The sequence below is a fragment of the Pituophis catenifer genome, unplaced genomic scaffold, assembly GCF_029215685.1.
Source record: "Pituophis catenifer annectens isolate HBS135680 unplaced genomic scaffold, rPitCat1.0.hap2 SCAF_2, whole genome shotgun sequence".
Taxonomy (NCBI): Eukaryota; Metazoa; Chordata; class Lepidosauria; order Squamata; family Colubridae; genus Pituophis; species Pituophis catenifer.
The window spans coordinates 186,613,263-186,627,571 of record NW_027256882.1 but is presented as its reverse complement, the minus strand read 5'-3'; the positions used below and the strand labels follow the sequence as shown (position 1 = coordinate 186,627,571).

General features: G+C 41.4%; 1 protein-coding gene across 1 annotated transcript in view; it reads left to right on the top strand.

Moving 5' to 3' along the window:
• The window catches only part of PHC1 (polyhomeotic homolog 1), a 170,827-nt gene that overhangs the window by 115,167 nt on the left and 41,351 nt on the right, over nucleotides 1-14,309 (top strand). Inside the window, exon 10 of the mRNA XM_070938332.1 lies at nucleotides 13,561-13,766. Coding sequence (XP_070794433.1) covers nucleotides 13,561-13,766 — 206 coding nt within the window. The remainder of the gene's footprint in view (nucleotides 1-13,560; nucleotides 13,767-14,309) is intronic.

The following is a 14,309-nucleotide window of genomic DNA, read 5'->3' as shown; positions in this document are numbered from 1 at the left end:
GTGTTTAGTCATGCCTGCCACATGACCACGGCGACATCTTCGGACAGCGCTGGCTCTTCGGCTTTGAAATGGAGATGAGCACCGCTCCTAGAGTTGGGAATGACTAGCACATGTGTGCGAGGGGAACCTTTACCTTTACCTTAAGTTCAAAAAACAGAGGTGAATTTGAGGTGTGGAATCATTTCTCAAATGAAGCCACTCAGTGAAACAGAATTTTTATAATCTTTGGAAAATACAGCTGATGTGAAAATGCTAAATTTATATAATGTGCTCTGTATGTATGGTGTTTGCAATTCATAGCACTTATTTCTTAATCAAGTTAATAATTAATATTTCATAACTGGAAATAGTTCTTGAAATTTAATTTAATTTATCGCATTTCTATGCCGCCCAACTCCCAAGGGACTCTGGGTGGCTTACAGCAAAAATAATGCGAACAATGAACATAGAAAAATTATTTTAAAACATTATAAAAACATTTTAAAAACATTAAAAGCCCATGCACACCATTCATGGTTGGATCTCGCAAGATTGCAACAGCGAGATCAATGGCCCCAGGCCTGCCAGAAAAGCCAGGTCTTCACCAGTTTCCGGAATACCAATAGGGTGGCGGTAGTCCGGATCTCAGGAGGTAACTGGTTCCAGAGAGCTGGGGCAGCCACAGAGAAGGCCCTCCCCTGCGGGCCCGCCAGCCAGCATTGTTTAGTTGACGGGACCCGGAGGAGACCAACTCTGTGGGATCTTACCGGTCGCTGGGAGCTATGCGGTAGAAGGCGGTCTCGAAGATAGTCTGGCCCTGAGCCATGTAGGGCTTTAAAAGTAATAACCAACACCTTGAATTGTGCCCGGAGACCAAAAAGGAGCCAGTGCAGCTTGCGGAGAATTGGTGTAATGTGGCTGTATCTAGGTGCACCCACAACAGCTTGTGCAGCTGCATTCTGGACGAACTGTAGTCTCCGAACACTTCAAGGGTAACCCCATGTAGAGCACATTGCAGTAGTCTAACCGTGAGGTGACAAGAGCATGAGTGACTGTGAGGAGAGCTTCCTGATCCAATTAGGGTCGCAATTGGTGCACCAGGCGAACCTGTGCAAAGGTCCCCCTAGCTATAGCTGCCAGATGTTGCTCTAATCTTAGCTGTGAGTCTAGGAGGACACCCAAATTGCGAGCCTGTTCTGAGGGGGACAATTTCTCCCCCTCCAGAACCAAGGATGGACAGTCGACATAGTCTTTAGGAGGCAATACCCACAGCCACTCGGTCTTGTCTGGGTTAAGTCTGAGCCTGTTGACTCCCATCCAGACCCTCACAGCCTCCGGGAACAGGCACAATCGACTGTATTTATTAATAAACCTTTTTTAATTTTGTTAATCAATGTGCTCATTGGACAATAGGGGGCTATAAAAATTGACTATCTCCAAGGTGCTCCCGTATCTACAAAACATATGAAAAGAAAAATCTTTTTTGTTAAGTAATTGTTAAGTAACTATATTTCTCATGATGTGCTTGACATATAAGTTAAATAGGCAGGGCAATAGTATACAGCCTTGCCGGACTCCTTTCCCAATTTTGAACCAATCAGTAGTTCCATGTCCAGTTCTCACTGTTGCTTCTTGACCCGCATATAGGTTTCTCAAGAGACAAATAAGATGGTCTCGTACTCCCATCTCTTTAATAACTTGCCAAAATTAGTTGTGATCCACACAATCAAAGCCTTTATCATAGTCAATGAAGCATAAGTAGATGTTTTTCTGGAACTCCCTAGCTTTCTCCATGATCCAGCGTATGTTGGCAGTTTGATCTCTAGTTCCTCTGCCTCTTCGAAATCCTGCCTGTACTTCTGGTAGTTCTCAATCCACAAACTGCTGGAACCTAGTAGGATTTTAAGCATAACTTTATTAGGATGTGAAATGAGTGCAATGGTGCGATAGTTTGAACATTCTTTGGCATTGCCTTTCTTTGGAATTGGAATGTAAATTGACCTTTTGCAATCCTGTGGCCAGTGTTGAGTTTTCCAAATTTGCTGGCAAATTGAGTATAGCATTTTTACTGCATCGTCTTTTAAGATTTGAATATCTCAGCTGGAATACTGTCACCTCCACTAACTTTGTTGTTGCTCAGATTTCCTAAGGCTCATTTGACTTCATATTCTAGGATGTCTGGCTCGAGGTCAATGACCACCTCGTTGTGGTTATCAGGGATGTTAAGCTCGTTCTTGTATAATTCTTCTGTGTAATTTTGTCACCTCATCTTAATCTCTTCTGCCTGTGTTAGGTCCCTGACATTTTGGTCCTTTATCATGCCCATCTTTGCATGAAACGTTCCCTTCATATCTCCAATTTTCTTGAAGAGATCTCTGGTCCTTCCTATTCTATTGTTTTCTTCTACTTCTTTGCACTGTTCATTTAAGAAGGCATCTCTTCTAGCTATTCTCTGGAATTCTGCATTCAATTGGGTGTATCTTTCTCTTTCTCCCTTGCTTTTCACTTCCCTTCTTTCCTCAGCTATTTGCAAAGCTTCCTCAGACAGCCATTTTTCTTTCTTGCCTTTCTTTTTCTTTGGGATGGTTTTAGTTGCTACCTCTTGTACAATGTTGCGAACCTCCATCCATAGTTCTTTGGGCACTCTGTCTATCAGATCTAATTCCTTAAATCTATTTGTCACCTCTATTGTATATTCATTAGGGATATGATTTAGTTCATACCTGGGTGGCCTAGGGCTTTTCTCTACTTTCTTCAATTTAAGCCTAAATTTTGCAATGAGAAGCTCATGATCTGAACCACAGTCAGCTCCTGGTCTTATTTTACTGACTGTATAGAGCTTCTCCATCTTTGGCTGCGGCATACATAGTCAATCTGATTTCTGTGTTGACCGTCTGGTGATGTCCATGTGTAGAATAGTCTCTTGGGTTGTTGGAATAGAGTATTTGCTATGACCATCATATTCTCTTGACAAAATTCTATCAGCTTGTGCCCTGGTTCATTTTGTACTCCAAGGCCAAACTTGCCTGTTATTCTGGTTATCTTTTGGCTTCCTACTTTAGCATTCCAATCCCCCATGATGATAAGGACATCATTTTTTGGTGTTAATTCTATAAGGTGCTGTAGAGCTTCATAGAACCGGTCAATGTCATCCACTTCAGCACCAGTGGTTGGGGCATAGACTTGGACTACTGTGATATTGAATGGTTTGCCTTGGATTCAAACTGAGATCATTCTATCATTTTGGGGATTGTATCCCAGTATTGCTTTTCCTACTCTTTTATTGACTATGAAGGCTACTCCATTTCTTCTGAGGGATTCTTCCCCACAATAGTATACCTGATGGTCATCTGAATTAAATTCACCCATTCCTATCCATTTTAGTTCGCTGATTCCTAAGATGACAATGTTCAGTCTTGTCATCTCTTGCTTGACCAAATCCAGCTTGCCTTGATTCATGGATCTTACATTCCAGATTCCTAAGGAGAATAGATCTTTACAGCTTTCCTTTCACCACCAGATACATTCACAGCTGAACGTTCTTTCAGCTTTGGCCCAGTCGCTTCACTCTTTCTGGCGCTAGTAGTACTAGCCCTCTGCTTTTCCCCAGTAGTATATTGGACACCTTCCAACCTGAGGTGCTCATCTTCCAGTGTCATATCTTTTTGCCTTTTGGTAACGTCCATGGGGTTTTCATGACAAAGATACTGGAGTGGGTTGCCATTTCCTTCTCCAGTGGATCACATTTTGTCAGAGCTCTCTACTATGACCTGTCCGTCTTGGATGGCCCTGCATGGCATAGCTCATAGCTTCATTGAGCTACACAAGCCCTTTCACCACGAGAAGGCAGTAATCCATGAATTGGGGAGGTGGATTAGGTTAGTTTAAATCAGATTTAAACCCAAGTGACTTGGAATCAGAGTTTCTCAAGCAATTCCATTTTGTATAAAAATTTTGCAGGTGAGGCAAGTAGCTGGATGAGGTGAGGGGCTGTGTGCGCCCCCTTCGATGTGAATGATGTCGAATTGACCACACTCACCCAGACAAATGACCACTCAGCCAGTCATTAGGGCAAAGAACCTGTTGTTAAATTATTTGAATTCCACCACTGCTCCCGGGATGTATTATAGCTCAAAATTGAATCTTTTGAAGTATTGTGGCCAGCGAACTTGCTTGGGGGAGAGTTTTCAAGGGGTCTTTAGTGCCTCTACATTTTTGTGGTCAGTCCATACTTTGAATGACACCTGACTGCCCTCGAGGAAATGCCTCCAAGTTAGTAATGCCCATTAGCAGCTACCCTGGACTGCATAGGCTTCATTCTCCCACACGGCCCACCTTCTTTCGGTGTCCGTGAGTTTTTTAGAAATATAAGCGCACAGTTGCAGGTTACCGTTTGCATTCTGTTGGAGGAGGACTGCAGCAACCACCACGTTGCTGGCATCTGCTTGCATCCCAAAGGCTGATCCGGGTGTTTGAAGATTGGCTCTTCAGCGAATAGTCTCTTCAGTGTCTCAAACACCCACTGACACTCTAAAGTCCATTTTAGGGGTTGACTCGGTTATGGCTTCTGCGGGTCCCCTTTTGTTTTCAACAACTCAGGGCAGGGCAATCTCGGTGAAGGAGGGAATAAACTGTCTGTAAAATTTGGCAAACCCGAAGAAGCTCTGGAGCTGTTTACATATGCAAGGGGGTTGGCAGCCCAGCACTGCTTTAACTTTTGCCGGATCTATTTCCACTCCTTCGTTTGACACTTGATAGCCCAGGTAGTTTAGAGCTGTCTTGTGGAACTCACATTTTGACAGCTTTGCATACAGCTTTACTGCTAGTAGCTTTTTTAATACTCGGTGTACTAGTTTCATGTGCTCCTCTGGGGTTTCACTGAAGATCAGAATATCATCCCAAGTAGACGAGAGCCCCTTTATGCAGGTGCTCATTAATTAGCTGCATGAAGACAGTGAGGGCTTTTTTGAGCCCGAAAGGCATCACTTTGAATTGGAAGCTACCCAGCAGGCAATTGAAGGCTGTTTTCCATTCGTCTCCTCCTTTAATCTGCACTGGGTAGTATGCCTCCCACAGGTCTAGTTTGGTGAACACCTTTCCCTTGGCTAAGTGGGTCAGCATATCCTTCATTAAGGGCAGTGGGTACGTGTTTTCCACGCATACTGCATTTATTTCTCTAAAATCAACACAGGGCCTCATTGTCCCGTCTTTTTTCTCTTTAAAGAGGACTGAAGCAGCTACCCTGGACTTGGCTGGCTGTATGAACCAATGGGCTAGGTTAGTGTCAATGTACTCTCTTAGTTCTGTCATTTCCTTGGAGTCACGGAGTACATTTTTTGTTTGGGTAGCTTGGCCCCTGGCACGAACTCTATGGCACAGTCTGTGTCTTGGTATTCCCTGAGGATCTGGGGGATCCCAGGGCATGGATCTGAGGTGGTAGCAGCTGTTTTGTTCTGCCTAGTCTCATTCAGGCACTGGAGAGCTCCTCTCTCCGTCGAGCTGGGAGGGGGTTTGGGTCCATCTCTAGCATTAGTTTTCTGTAGCCATCCCCACCCAGGAGATGGTGGGGAACCATTTATCTAGCCACGTCAAGCCTAGGATGATGGCTTTGATCGTTTTTGGTGCCACCACGAATCAAATAAGTTCCCAGTAGTGGCCCATCTCCAGCCTTACAGGCTCCGTAACTAGTGTAGCTAGGAGTCCCCCTATCAGCGACCCATTGACCTGTTCGAACCGCATGGGATTTGCTAGGGGTTTTATTTTTATGCCTAGCTTGGTGACAGTGGAGAGGCTGATCAAGCAGCAGGTGCATCCTGTGTCTATGATGGCCTCTATTTCACCCTGGACTCCTGCTTTTGGCATCACTAGCTTTGACTTAATGGCAAAGGGATGGATGGTTTCATTTACCATTGGGTCATCCTTGCTGTTGTTGTCACTGTCACCAGTCAGTAGCGATGGGGTTCCAAGGACCAGAGTTCCCTCTTCCCCTTGAGGGGGAGTGGAGACCTCAACGGCTTGGCAGGCAAACTTTTCCTTCTCCACTGCTTTCCAGGATGGCTTCTTTGGCTTGGCCGGGGCTGGAGCCTTACAAGGACTGGGGCCAAGTACTTGGACGCTTGATGACCCTGTTGGCTGCACCGGAGACATTTGATTGCCACCGCGGAGGGTCCCCTGGGTTGTACCTCAGTCTTGTGGGTGCTGAGCTGTCGACCAAACTGTCACCTAGGCTTCTTCTCCGACGTCTCTCCCTTTGGCCAGCGGAGCTCTGTGGCAGGCCTGAAGGCCCAAATGTAAAATATGGCTTCCAGGTCTGACACCATCACTATGGCCATCCAGTACCAGTCATGGATGTGGTCAGAAACTCCCCGGCAGAGGCAAATCTTGAGCAGCTCTTTGTCCAGGCCTCTTTGAAGTAATGCACTAAGAGGTGTTTGGGCCAGTCCTGCAGCTTTCCGGCTATCTGTTCTGACCCAGCCTTAGCAGAACCAAGAAACAGATTCCTTATCCCCAAAAAACCCTTTTTATTTAGCTACTGTGAATTCATGGCATTCACACACAGAAAAGTCCAGGCAATAATCCTTCCCAGGGTTAATTACAATAACAGATCTTATCAGTCCTTGGATAATTGCCAGGCCAAGAGCTTCCAGTCCCAGAGCTATAAATTAATTCCTGGCAAGAAGTCTCTGAGGCACGAACCATTTCTTCTGAAAGAAATATGAACTGTTTTCTCCTGCAACCACCACTCCCTTTTTGCTTCTATTTATTCCCCAGCCAGGGAGGGGCCATTCAACGTCCACATGCACCATTCTTCCCAAGTCGGCCCCTGTTCCTCATTTGTTCTCCTCTCCTGACAGCTTTGCGCATATGCATATCTGGAACAGGCCCCAGCTTTTCTTCTTCCCCACTTATCTGACTCCAAAGGCAGCTGGGAAATGTCGGACAGCCCTGGCTCTATCTGTGCTTCCGACGCAGAGCATCCATCAGAGCCTTCCCCAGACTCCAGGACTTGTTCAAGTTCCTCCCCATCCTCATCATCGTCCGAGTCTGCCGCCAACTCCGCTGGCAGCTGGCAGGACACAACACTATCCTCTGGAACTCCTGGATGTATTCTTTGGCCATCCGCCCCTTTTGTTTGACTGTTTTAATTTCTGCTTCTTGGCGTTGGGCCATGACTTCGAATCTGCTCCTTAACAGCTGCAAAAAGTTATCAATGTTCGCCAGCTTTGGAGTGCCCTCATCATGTAGTTGAGTCACCCATTCTGCTGCTTCCCCCTCCAGGTTGTCGCAGATGGCAGTGACTATCTCTTGGTCCCTTTGGTACTTATCCCCATAGCAGTTGATGTGGGCCCACACTCAGTTCAGGTAGAAAGCTAGCTTGTTTGGAGTTCCATCGAACCCAGCCCGGAACTGTGGCAGGGCAGCCGGTGGGCTGGAGGGAGGAAAGCTGGCAGCAGTGCCACTGTAGGGGCTGGGTGCCATTGGGCTTGCACTCAAACCCATTTTTGCCCCAGGTAATAAGTCCAGCTGCACGGTACTTGACCAGAAAGCAGCAGCTGGGGTTGCCCAGGTGGGCTAGCTGGGCTCCGGCACCTCAGCGAACTTCATTCTGGCCCTGGGCTTGAGTGCATAGAGCAGGATGGTGGAGGGCTAGTGGCTCTGATCCCTCCCATGGTTGACCAGGTCCGCCAAGGGGGAATTGGCTCCATCTCGAGCTGTGCTACCGCTAGAGGTGGAGAGCTCACAACTCGAGTAGATTGGTCCCACTTGGGAGGGATTGTCAGTGTTGGCTGGCTGCGAACTACTCAGGTGTTCCCAGCCTTGTGTGAGTGCCTCAAGCTACTGAAACTCAGCCTGTCAAGCCTCTCGGGTAGCCCCTCCAGGGTCTGGCTGCGGACTGCGCTCTGGTATTTCCACTCCCCAGACTCGCTTAGATACATCGGCCCCATCAACCTCAGTTTGAGGATCGTAGCTTGTGATTCCCTTGTAGCAGCTGCTAGGCGCTCCCGGATCGGCTCTTGGAGCGACACTTGGATGGCAAGGTCCTTCTCCACCAAATAGAGCTCTTCTGCAGTAGCCATTTGGTTTGGGCCGTGGGTCAGGCGCCCACCTGGCGTGCAACATCTGCCACCGCTGCCGCCACTCACAGGGTCTTCGATGGGGTCGGCAGGCTCTGGCATGGGCAACTGCAAAACCCGCAATTGCCCACAGTCTCTTCAGTCGTCTTCTCCATCTTCCCTGAGTCTTCCTGCTTCCTGGGTAGACCGGGTAAGCAGCCGGGGCTCAGGACCTCGGATAGCAGCTCCTATGGAGCTCAGAGTTTAGAAGAGCCAGTTTAATGTCAGGGTCCCAACTAACACATCCCTGAATGAAAGAATTCTGAGGCCTGAGGTTTCCTTAAAAAACATTTTATTAGGGTATGTCATATTGGCACAATGCTGGTAAAAACTAAAGTTCCTGCTGGTTTTCCCTTTAATTAAAAGTAAGTTTGTCATTTCCCCCTAGGCATCAGTCACCTGTTCCAATCAGCATACAATCCAGATGATGGATGACCCCCAGTCTCCACCTCCCAACCACCTGCACACATGACCTTGGTTCCCAGGGAAAAGAATGTTGTTTTGGTTATAGCACTCCAGCTATCTCTACAGCCCCTTCCCTATCCCTCATTTCCAGTCTGTGTCAGTACTGAAGCTTGAAAAAAAAAAAAACCAGTAGAATAGAAAGATGGCCACCATCTAACCAGCTTCAGGGTTGACACCTGCTTTGTTAGATGAACATGAAAACCTTCAGAAGGGAACTTCTTTTACCAGCCCCAAACCGTCTACTGTGTTGATCATCTGCAACTCTTACACCAAGAGGCAGATTCTCATGCCCAGTAGATAGGAAAGGCTGTGATATCTGTGCAAACGTTTGTAAGCATCCAAACAGCTTGCTTAGAGGCCATACTGTCCGGGTGATCATGAACAATTTTGTAATAGCTTGTTTAAACAAATGGGGTGGAATAATGTCCACTTTTGCTTCAGTTTCAATTATGAGAAAGGAGCATGGCCAGGTATACAATGTTCATGAAACAGTTTGGGACAATATTCTTGAATTGCTAGATATTGAATGTGAATGATGAGGAGCTATAAATAAATTCTTCAGTTACTAAGTAGGAGAGGAATATCAGTCACAGATCTGTGGTCCTGAAATTTTCTTTATATGTTTGTGACATTTCCTTTGGTTGTTCAGAAAAGAGCCAAGGCTCTTCAGGGAAGTCTTGACTACATTCTAATGGAGTTTTTGTTGTAGCCTTCCTAAGCATACTTTACCTTTTTCCTCCATTTTGGTAGGAACAGTGTTCGTTTTCTAGTTCACTCTGACCTACACTCAACATGTGCTCTATTGGTGTGACAACCCTCAAATTTTACAGACTGCAGAATGAAATAAATATCATTTCTTCTATTTGCTCACAAACCTATTCCTTAGTTTCGCCCAAGTTTCTCATATTTTAGATTTTCTTTAGTGACTCAAGTCAAAGGTCTTTCATTTTATTCTGGTTTTGGTTGGACTTTTGAACCCACCGTATGAACAAAGTACAGTATTTCTTTTATCTCCACTTTTTAGTTGAAAAAGGACTTAATTGTCTTTGCATTTTTCTCAGATTCCCAAATAATCTAGGAAAGGCTCAAGCACACTTTTTTATATTGTCTCCTGGTGGGAAAACCAGCATCTGTCTCCTGCTCTGGACTTTGGAAAGGCAATCTCATTTTTACTCAATATCTTGCAAACTGGGTGATACAGGTAGTCTTCAACTTACAACCACAATTGAGTCCAAAATTTCTGTTGCTAAGCAAGATAGTAGTAAAATGAATTTTGCCCCATTTTACAACCTTTCTTGTCACAGTTATTAAGTGAATCACTGCAATTAAGTTTAATTTCAGGATGCTGTTATGCCCTTCAGAATGTATAGAAGAGTACGGAGAAATAGAAAATATACAGCAACCATCAGTAAACCAGATAGTTGAGAAAGAGGGTTGCCCTGTTTTGAGTCTTATTGGTATAAGAGGGAAGGAAGGGAAAATACTGTCAGATTTTCAAGATTTTGTTATAGGCTAAATAGAGTTTTAGTATTTCTTGTGTCTGTTTCTTGACTTTGCCTACCTGAAACAACTGACAAAACTGAGTGAAATGATAAGTGAAAAGATAAATTGAAGACAGTGTGTGCCAGTCTGTTGGAATATATATTATGTAGACACAAACCCATATGTGTAAAACCATATTCATATCAGACATCAGATTACTTTCTAGTTGGGGATTGAGGCATTTGTACATGAACAAAATCTTAATGATGCTATATCAAGAAATATAGTAAAGCCTCTGAATCTTGGAAAATGATTAGGATCAAGCTTTGTTTCCACATATAATTTTCTCCCCTCCGTGACTCATAAATGTACTGTTCCCTCTGGTCCTCAATCAGCATGTGATATTCCTATGAGTAGAAATTGACATGAGAAGTTGAGATCAATATATGCTTCAATAATAGCAGAGAGATTAAAAAGGGTTTTGAATGAATTTATACATTCAGATCAGAATGGATTTCTGCCTAAGAGATAGATTAAAAACAATATGAGAATGATCTTAAACACACCGGAGTATTATGAAGCACACCCTGGAAAATAAATGGCATTGATTTTCCTAGACGCACAGAAAGCATTTGATAAACTGGCAATTTATGTTATTACAATTAAAAACTATGGATTTTGGGGAGAGATTTATCAATATGATTAAGGCAATATATCACAAGCAAACGACAAAAGTGATGGTAAATGGAGATATGACAGAGAACTTTAATATAAAAAAGGCACAAGACAAGAATGTCCACTATCCCCTCTACTATTTATATTGACATTGGAAATGTTAAACAGAAATATTAGACAACATATAGAAATAAAAGGCATGGAAATAAAAAAGAAAAATATAAGCTACAGGCATTTGCAGATGATTTGGTTTTTATTTTAGAAAATCGACAAGCAACAAGACCCAAATTAATTTTAAAAAATAGAAGAATATGGTGAAGTTGCAGGACTGAAAATAAGCAAAGAAAAAACTAAGATTTTGTTCAAGAACCTTACAGATACACTGAAAAAAGTGCCAATGAAGAGAATAGATATTCAGATAGTTAAGAAAGTAAAATATTTAGGAATTCAATTAAAGGCAAGATGTGTAACTATTAAAGAAGATAATTACTATAAACTGATGCAACAAATTAAAATAGACTTGGAGAAGTGGAAAAACCTGCAACTGTTGTTGACAGGAATAAAATAAAATAATAACTTTATTGTCATTGTACATGTATACACAGTATACCCATACAACGAAATTCATTTAGCACCCAAAGACCAGGTCCGACACACATAACAATCCCCAAACACACCCCTACCCACCACAAATTCCCCACCCCTAAACTACCCAAACATCCACACAACAGACCAAGTAATGCTGTCCAACAGCTCACTGATGGTGGCCCATTAATTCATTGTTGAGTGCAATTATAGCTCTGGGATAAAAACTATAGAAGAATAGCTACTATAAAAATGAATATCCTGCCGAGACTACTGTATCTATTTCAAACAATTCATATAAAGCTGGAAAAAAGATATTTTGAAGAACTAAATAAAATGATATTAAGACATATTTGGCAAGGGAAAAAGACAAGAATAAGCTTGAAAATGTTGCAAGGCTTGAAAAATAGAGGTGGTTTTGGGTTGCCAGATTGGGAATTGTATTATCAGGCCTCAGTACTTGGGTGAAAGAATGGATTGGTTTGAGGCATAAAAGATTATTGACTTTGGAGGGACATGATCTTCAACTGGGTTGGCATGCCTTTTTATGGTATGGGAAAAACAAAATACATGGTTATTTTCAAAGACATATTAAAAATGCATTATTATTAGTATGGGAGAAAATCAAAGAACAACATTATTTGAAAATACCAGTCTGGCTCTCCACAATGGAGGCACTGATCCATCCAAACGTTATTAATCTGGGAAATATTACTAGATACAAAGATATTTTGAATGATAGAGGGGAGCTCAAAACTAAACAAGTGGTCAAGGGATTGATATAAGATGGTGGCCACAAGTGCAGATACAATCTAGATATGAGAAAGATGCTAAAATGTATGGCTTTTATAAAGAATTAACAGAACTAGATCAGATACTAAGAGGGACAGATGAAAAACTAATAAAGAAAATGTATAGTTATCTATTTAGTGTTAAAATGGAAGATGTGCAAATAAAGGAGACAATGATAGTGTGGGCTAAAAACTTTGGATATACAATAGAGTTAGATAAGTGGCAGAAATTATGGGATAGGAATTACAAATTAACAATGTCAACTGCATATAAAGAAAACTTATATCAAATGTTTTATAGATGGCACTTCTCGCCCTCAAGATTGGCAAAGATGTTTAAGGATATGTTGGTTAAATGCTGGAAATGCCATCAGATACCTGGTTTGTACTATCATATGTGGTTGACATGCCCAAAAGCAAAAAAATATTGGACAAAAATACATACATGGTTGGAAAAAATAATAAAGCAACATATTGATTCAAAACCAGAAATATTTATGTTGGGTATTCTACCAGATAATTATAATAAAGGGAATACATATTTGATCCTACATGTATTAACTACAGCCAGAATTGTATTTGCACAACAATGGAAAAGTGAAGAGATGCCTACAGATGAAAATACGATTTTAAAAATATTAAAATGTGCAGAAATGAATAGATTAACACTTGCAGTTAAAGAAAAGGAACAAACTGAATATTTTATGATATGGGATTTATTTTATCAATGGTTAGATAATAAAAACAAGTTAGAAACATGGAAATATAAGAAAAAGATCAATGAAATAAGGGAGATTTGTTAAGGTAGAGAAGTAAATATTATGATTATTTTATTATTATAGAATTAATATCAATGTAATGAATATTGTTGTAAACATTATGATTACTATCTTTCAAACTATTTATACCCAGACAACACATTGTTTAATTGAAAATGAAACTTTGACATGTTAAAAAATAAAAAACTATGCAAAAAAAAAAAGAAGTTGAGATCAACACGAGAGGACTCCCTTGGAAGAAATTGTCATGAGCAGTAATTGTCCTGCTACATCATCCATCCTAACTGATATTGAATCTTCAAATTCTGCAAGGGGATTAAATATTGTTTAACAAATATAATGATGCTGATGTTTGAAATTCATGTCTGAGTTTTAAAAAATCTTAAGACTTGGTTATGCCTGAGAACCCTGGAGGACCAGCAAACTAGTGAGGTGGTTCCATTATTATTAACATCACCTGTTACTTGTTTTTTAGCTTTGTTTTATCATTTTCAATGTTTCAATTTTTTTATTTCAATCAATCAAATAATATGACAACTAAATAAATATATAGAGGTTCAACAGTGTATGCAATTCCCACATGGAATTATATTTAACAATGAATACGTGGATTTATTTTTTATAAAACAAATCCTTTTTGTTAAATATACAATTTTAAAATTTAGTTTGTTAATGGTGTTTCTGTTTTAGAGAAGACTGACTCCACCAGTAGTTCTCTAAATGCATCCCCAAGTGACCCCAACTCTGCAAATCCAACAATTTCTTCTGTTCCTACACTGGCTGTGTTGTCACGTCAGACTGGAGATTCCAAACCTCCACAAGCCATCGTCAAGCCTCAGATTCTTACACATATCATAGAGGGCTTTGTCATTCAAGAAGGGGCAGAGCCTTTCCCGGTAAGAATGCTGTTACCGTAGCATTTTGATTCTTTTTGTCATTCTAAGTTGATCCTATGGGCTAACACAAATCTCAGAATTATTGGGGAATTTATGTGAAAAAATTGAATAGGAGGCAATGAGTAGATGAAAATGATGAATGTTTATTATTTTTTGCATTACAGGACAAGTATTATTTTGCTAGTGCAGCTCAGTGGCAGTATTTACAGTGTCAACATCTATTGATGTTCTAGTTTAGACCTGTGACATTTTTAGCCTAATAAATATAATCAACTACAAACATTAAATCTTATGACCCCAAAACCATTATAATTGCCCTCTATAAAATTCTGTTGTAGTGAATTAATTTGATATAAAACTTAAAAAGCTGAATGGAAAAAAGAATTGGACTTTTGTCTAGGGCATGGGAATAGTTTTAATATCAGTACCAAAATTTTCATTAGATCTTAAATTATGTCTTATTCAATGCCAAAAAATATTATTTCAGATTTGTTGGATTCTTGCATTTATATAGAAAAAGCTACATAAATATAATATAATAAA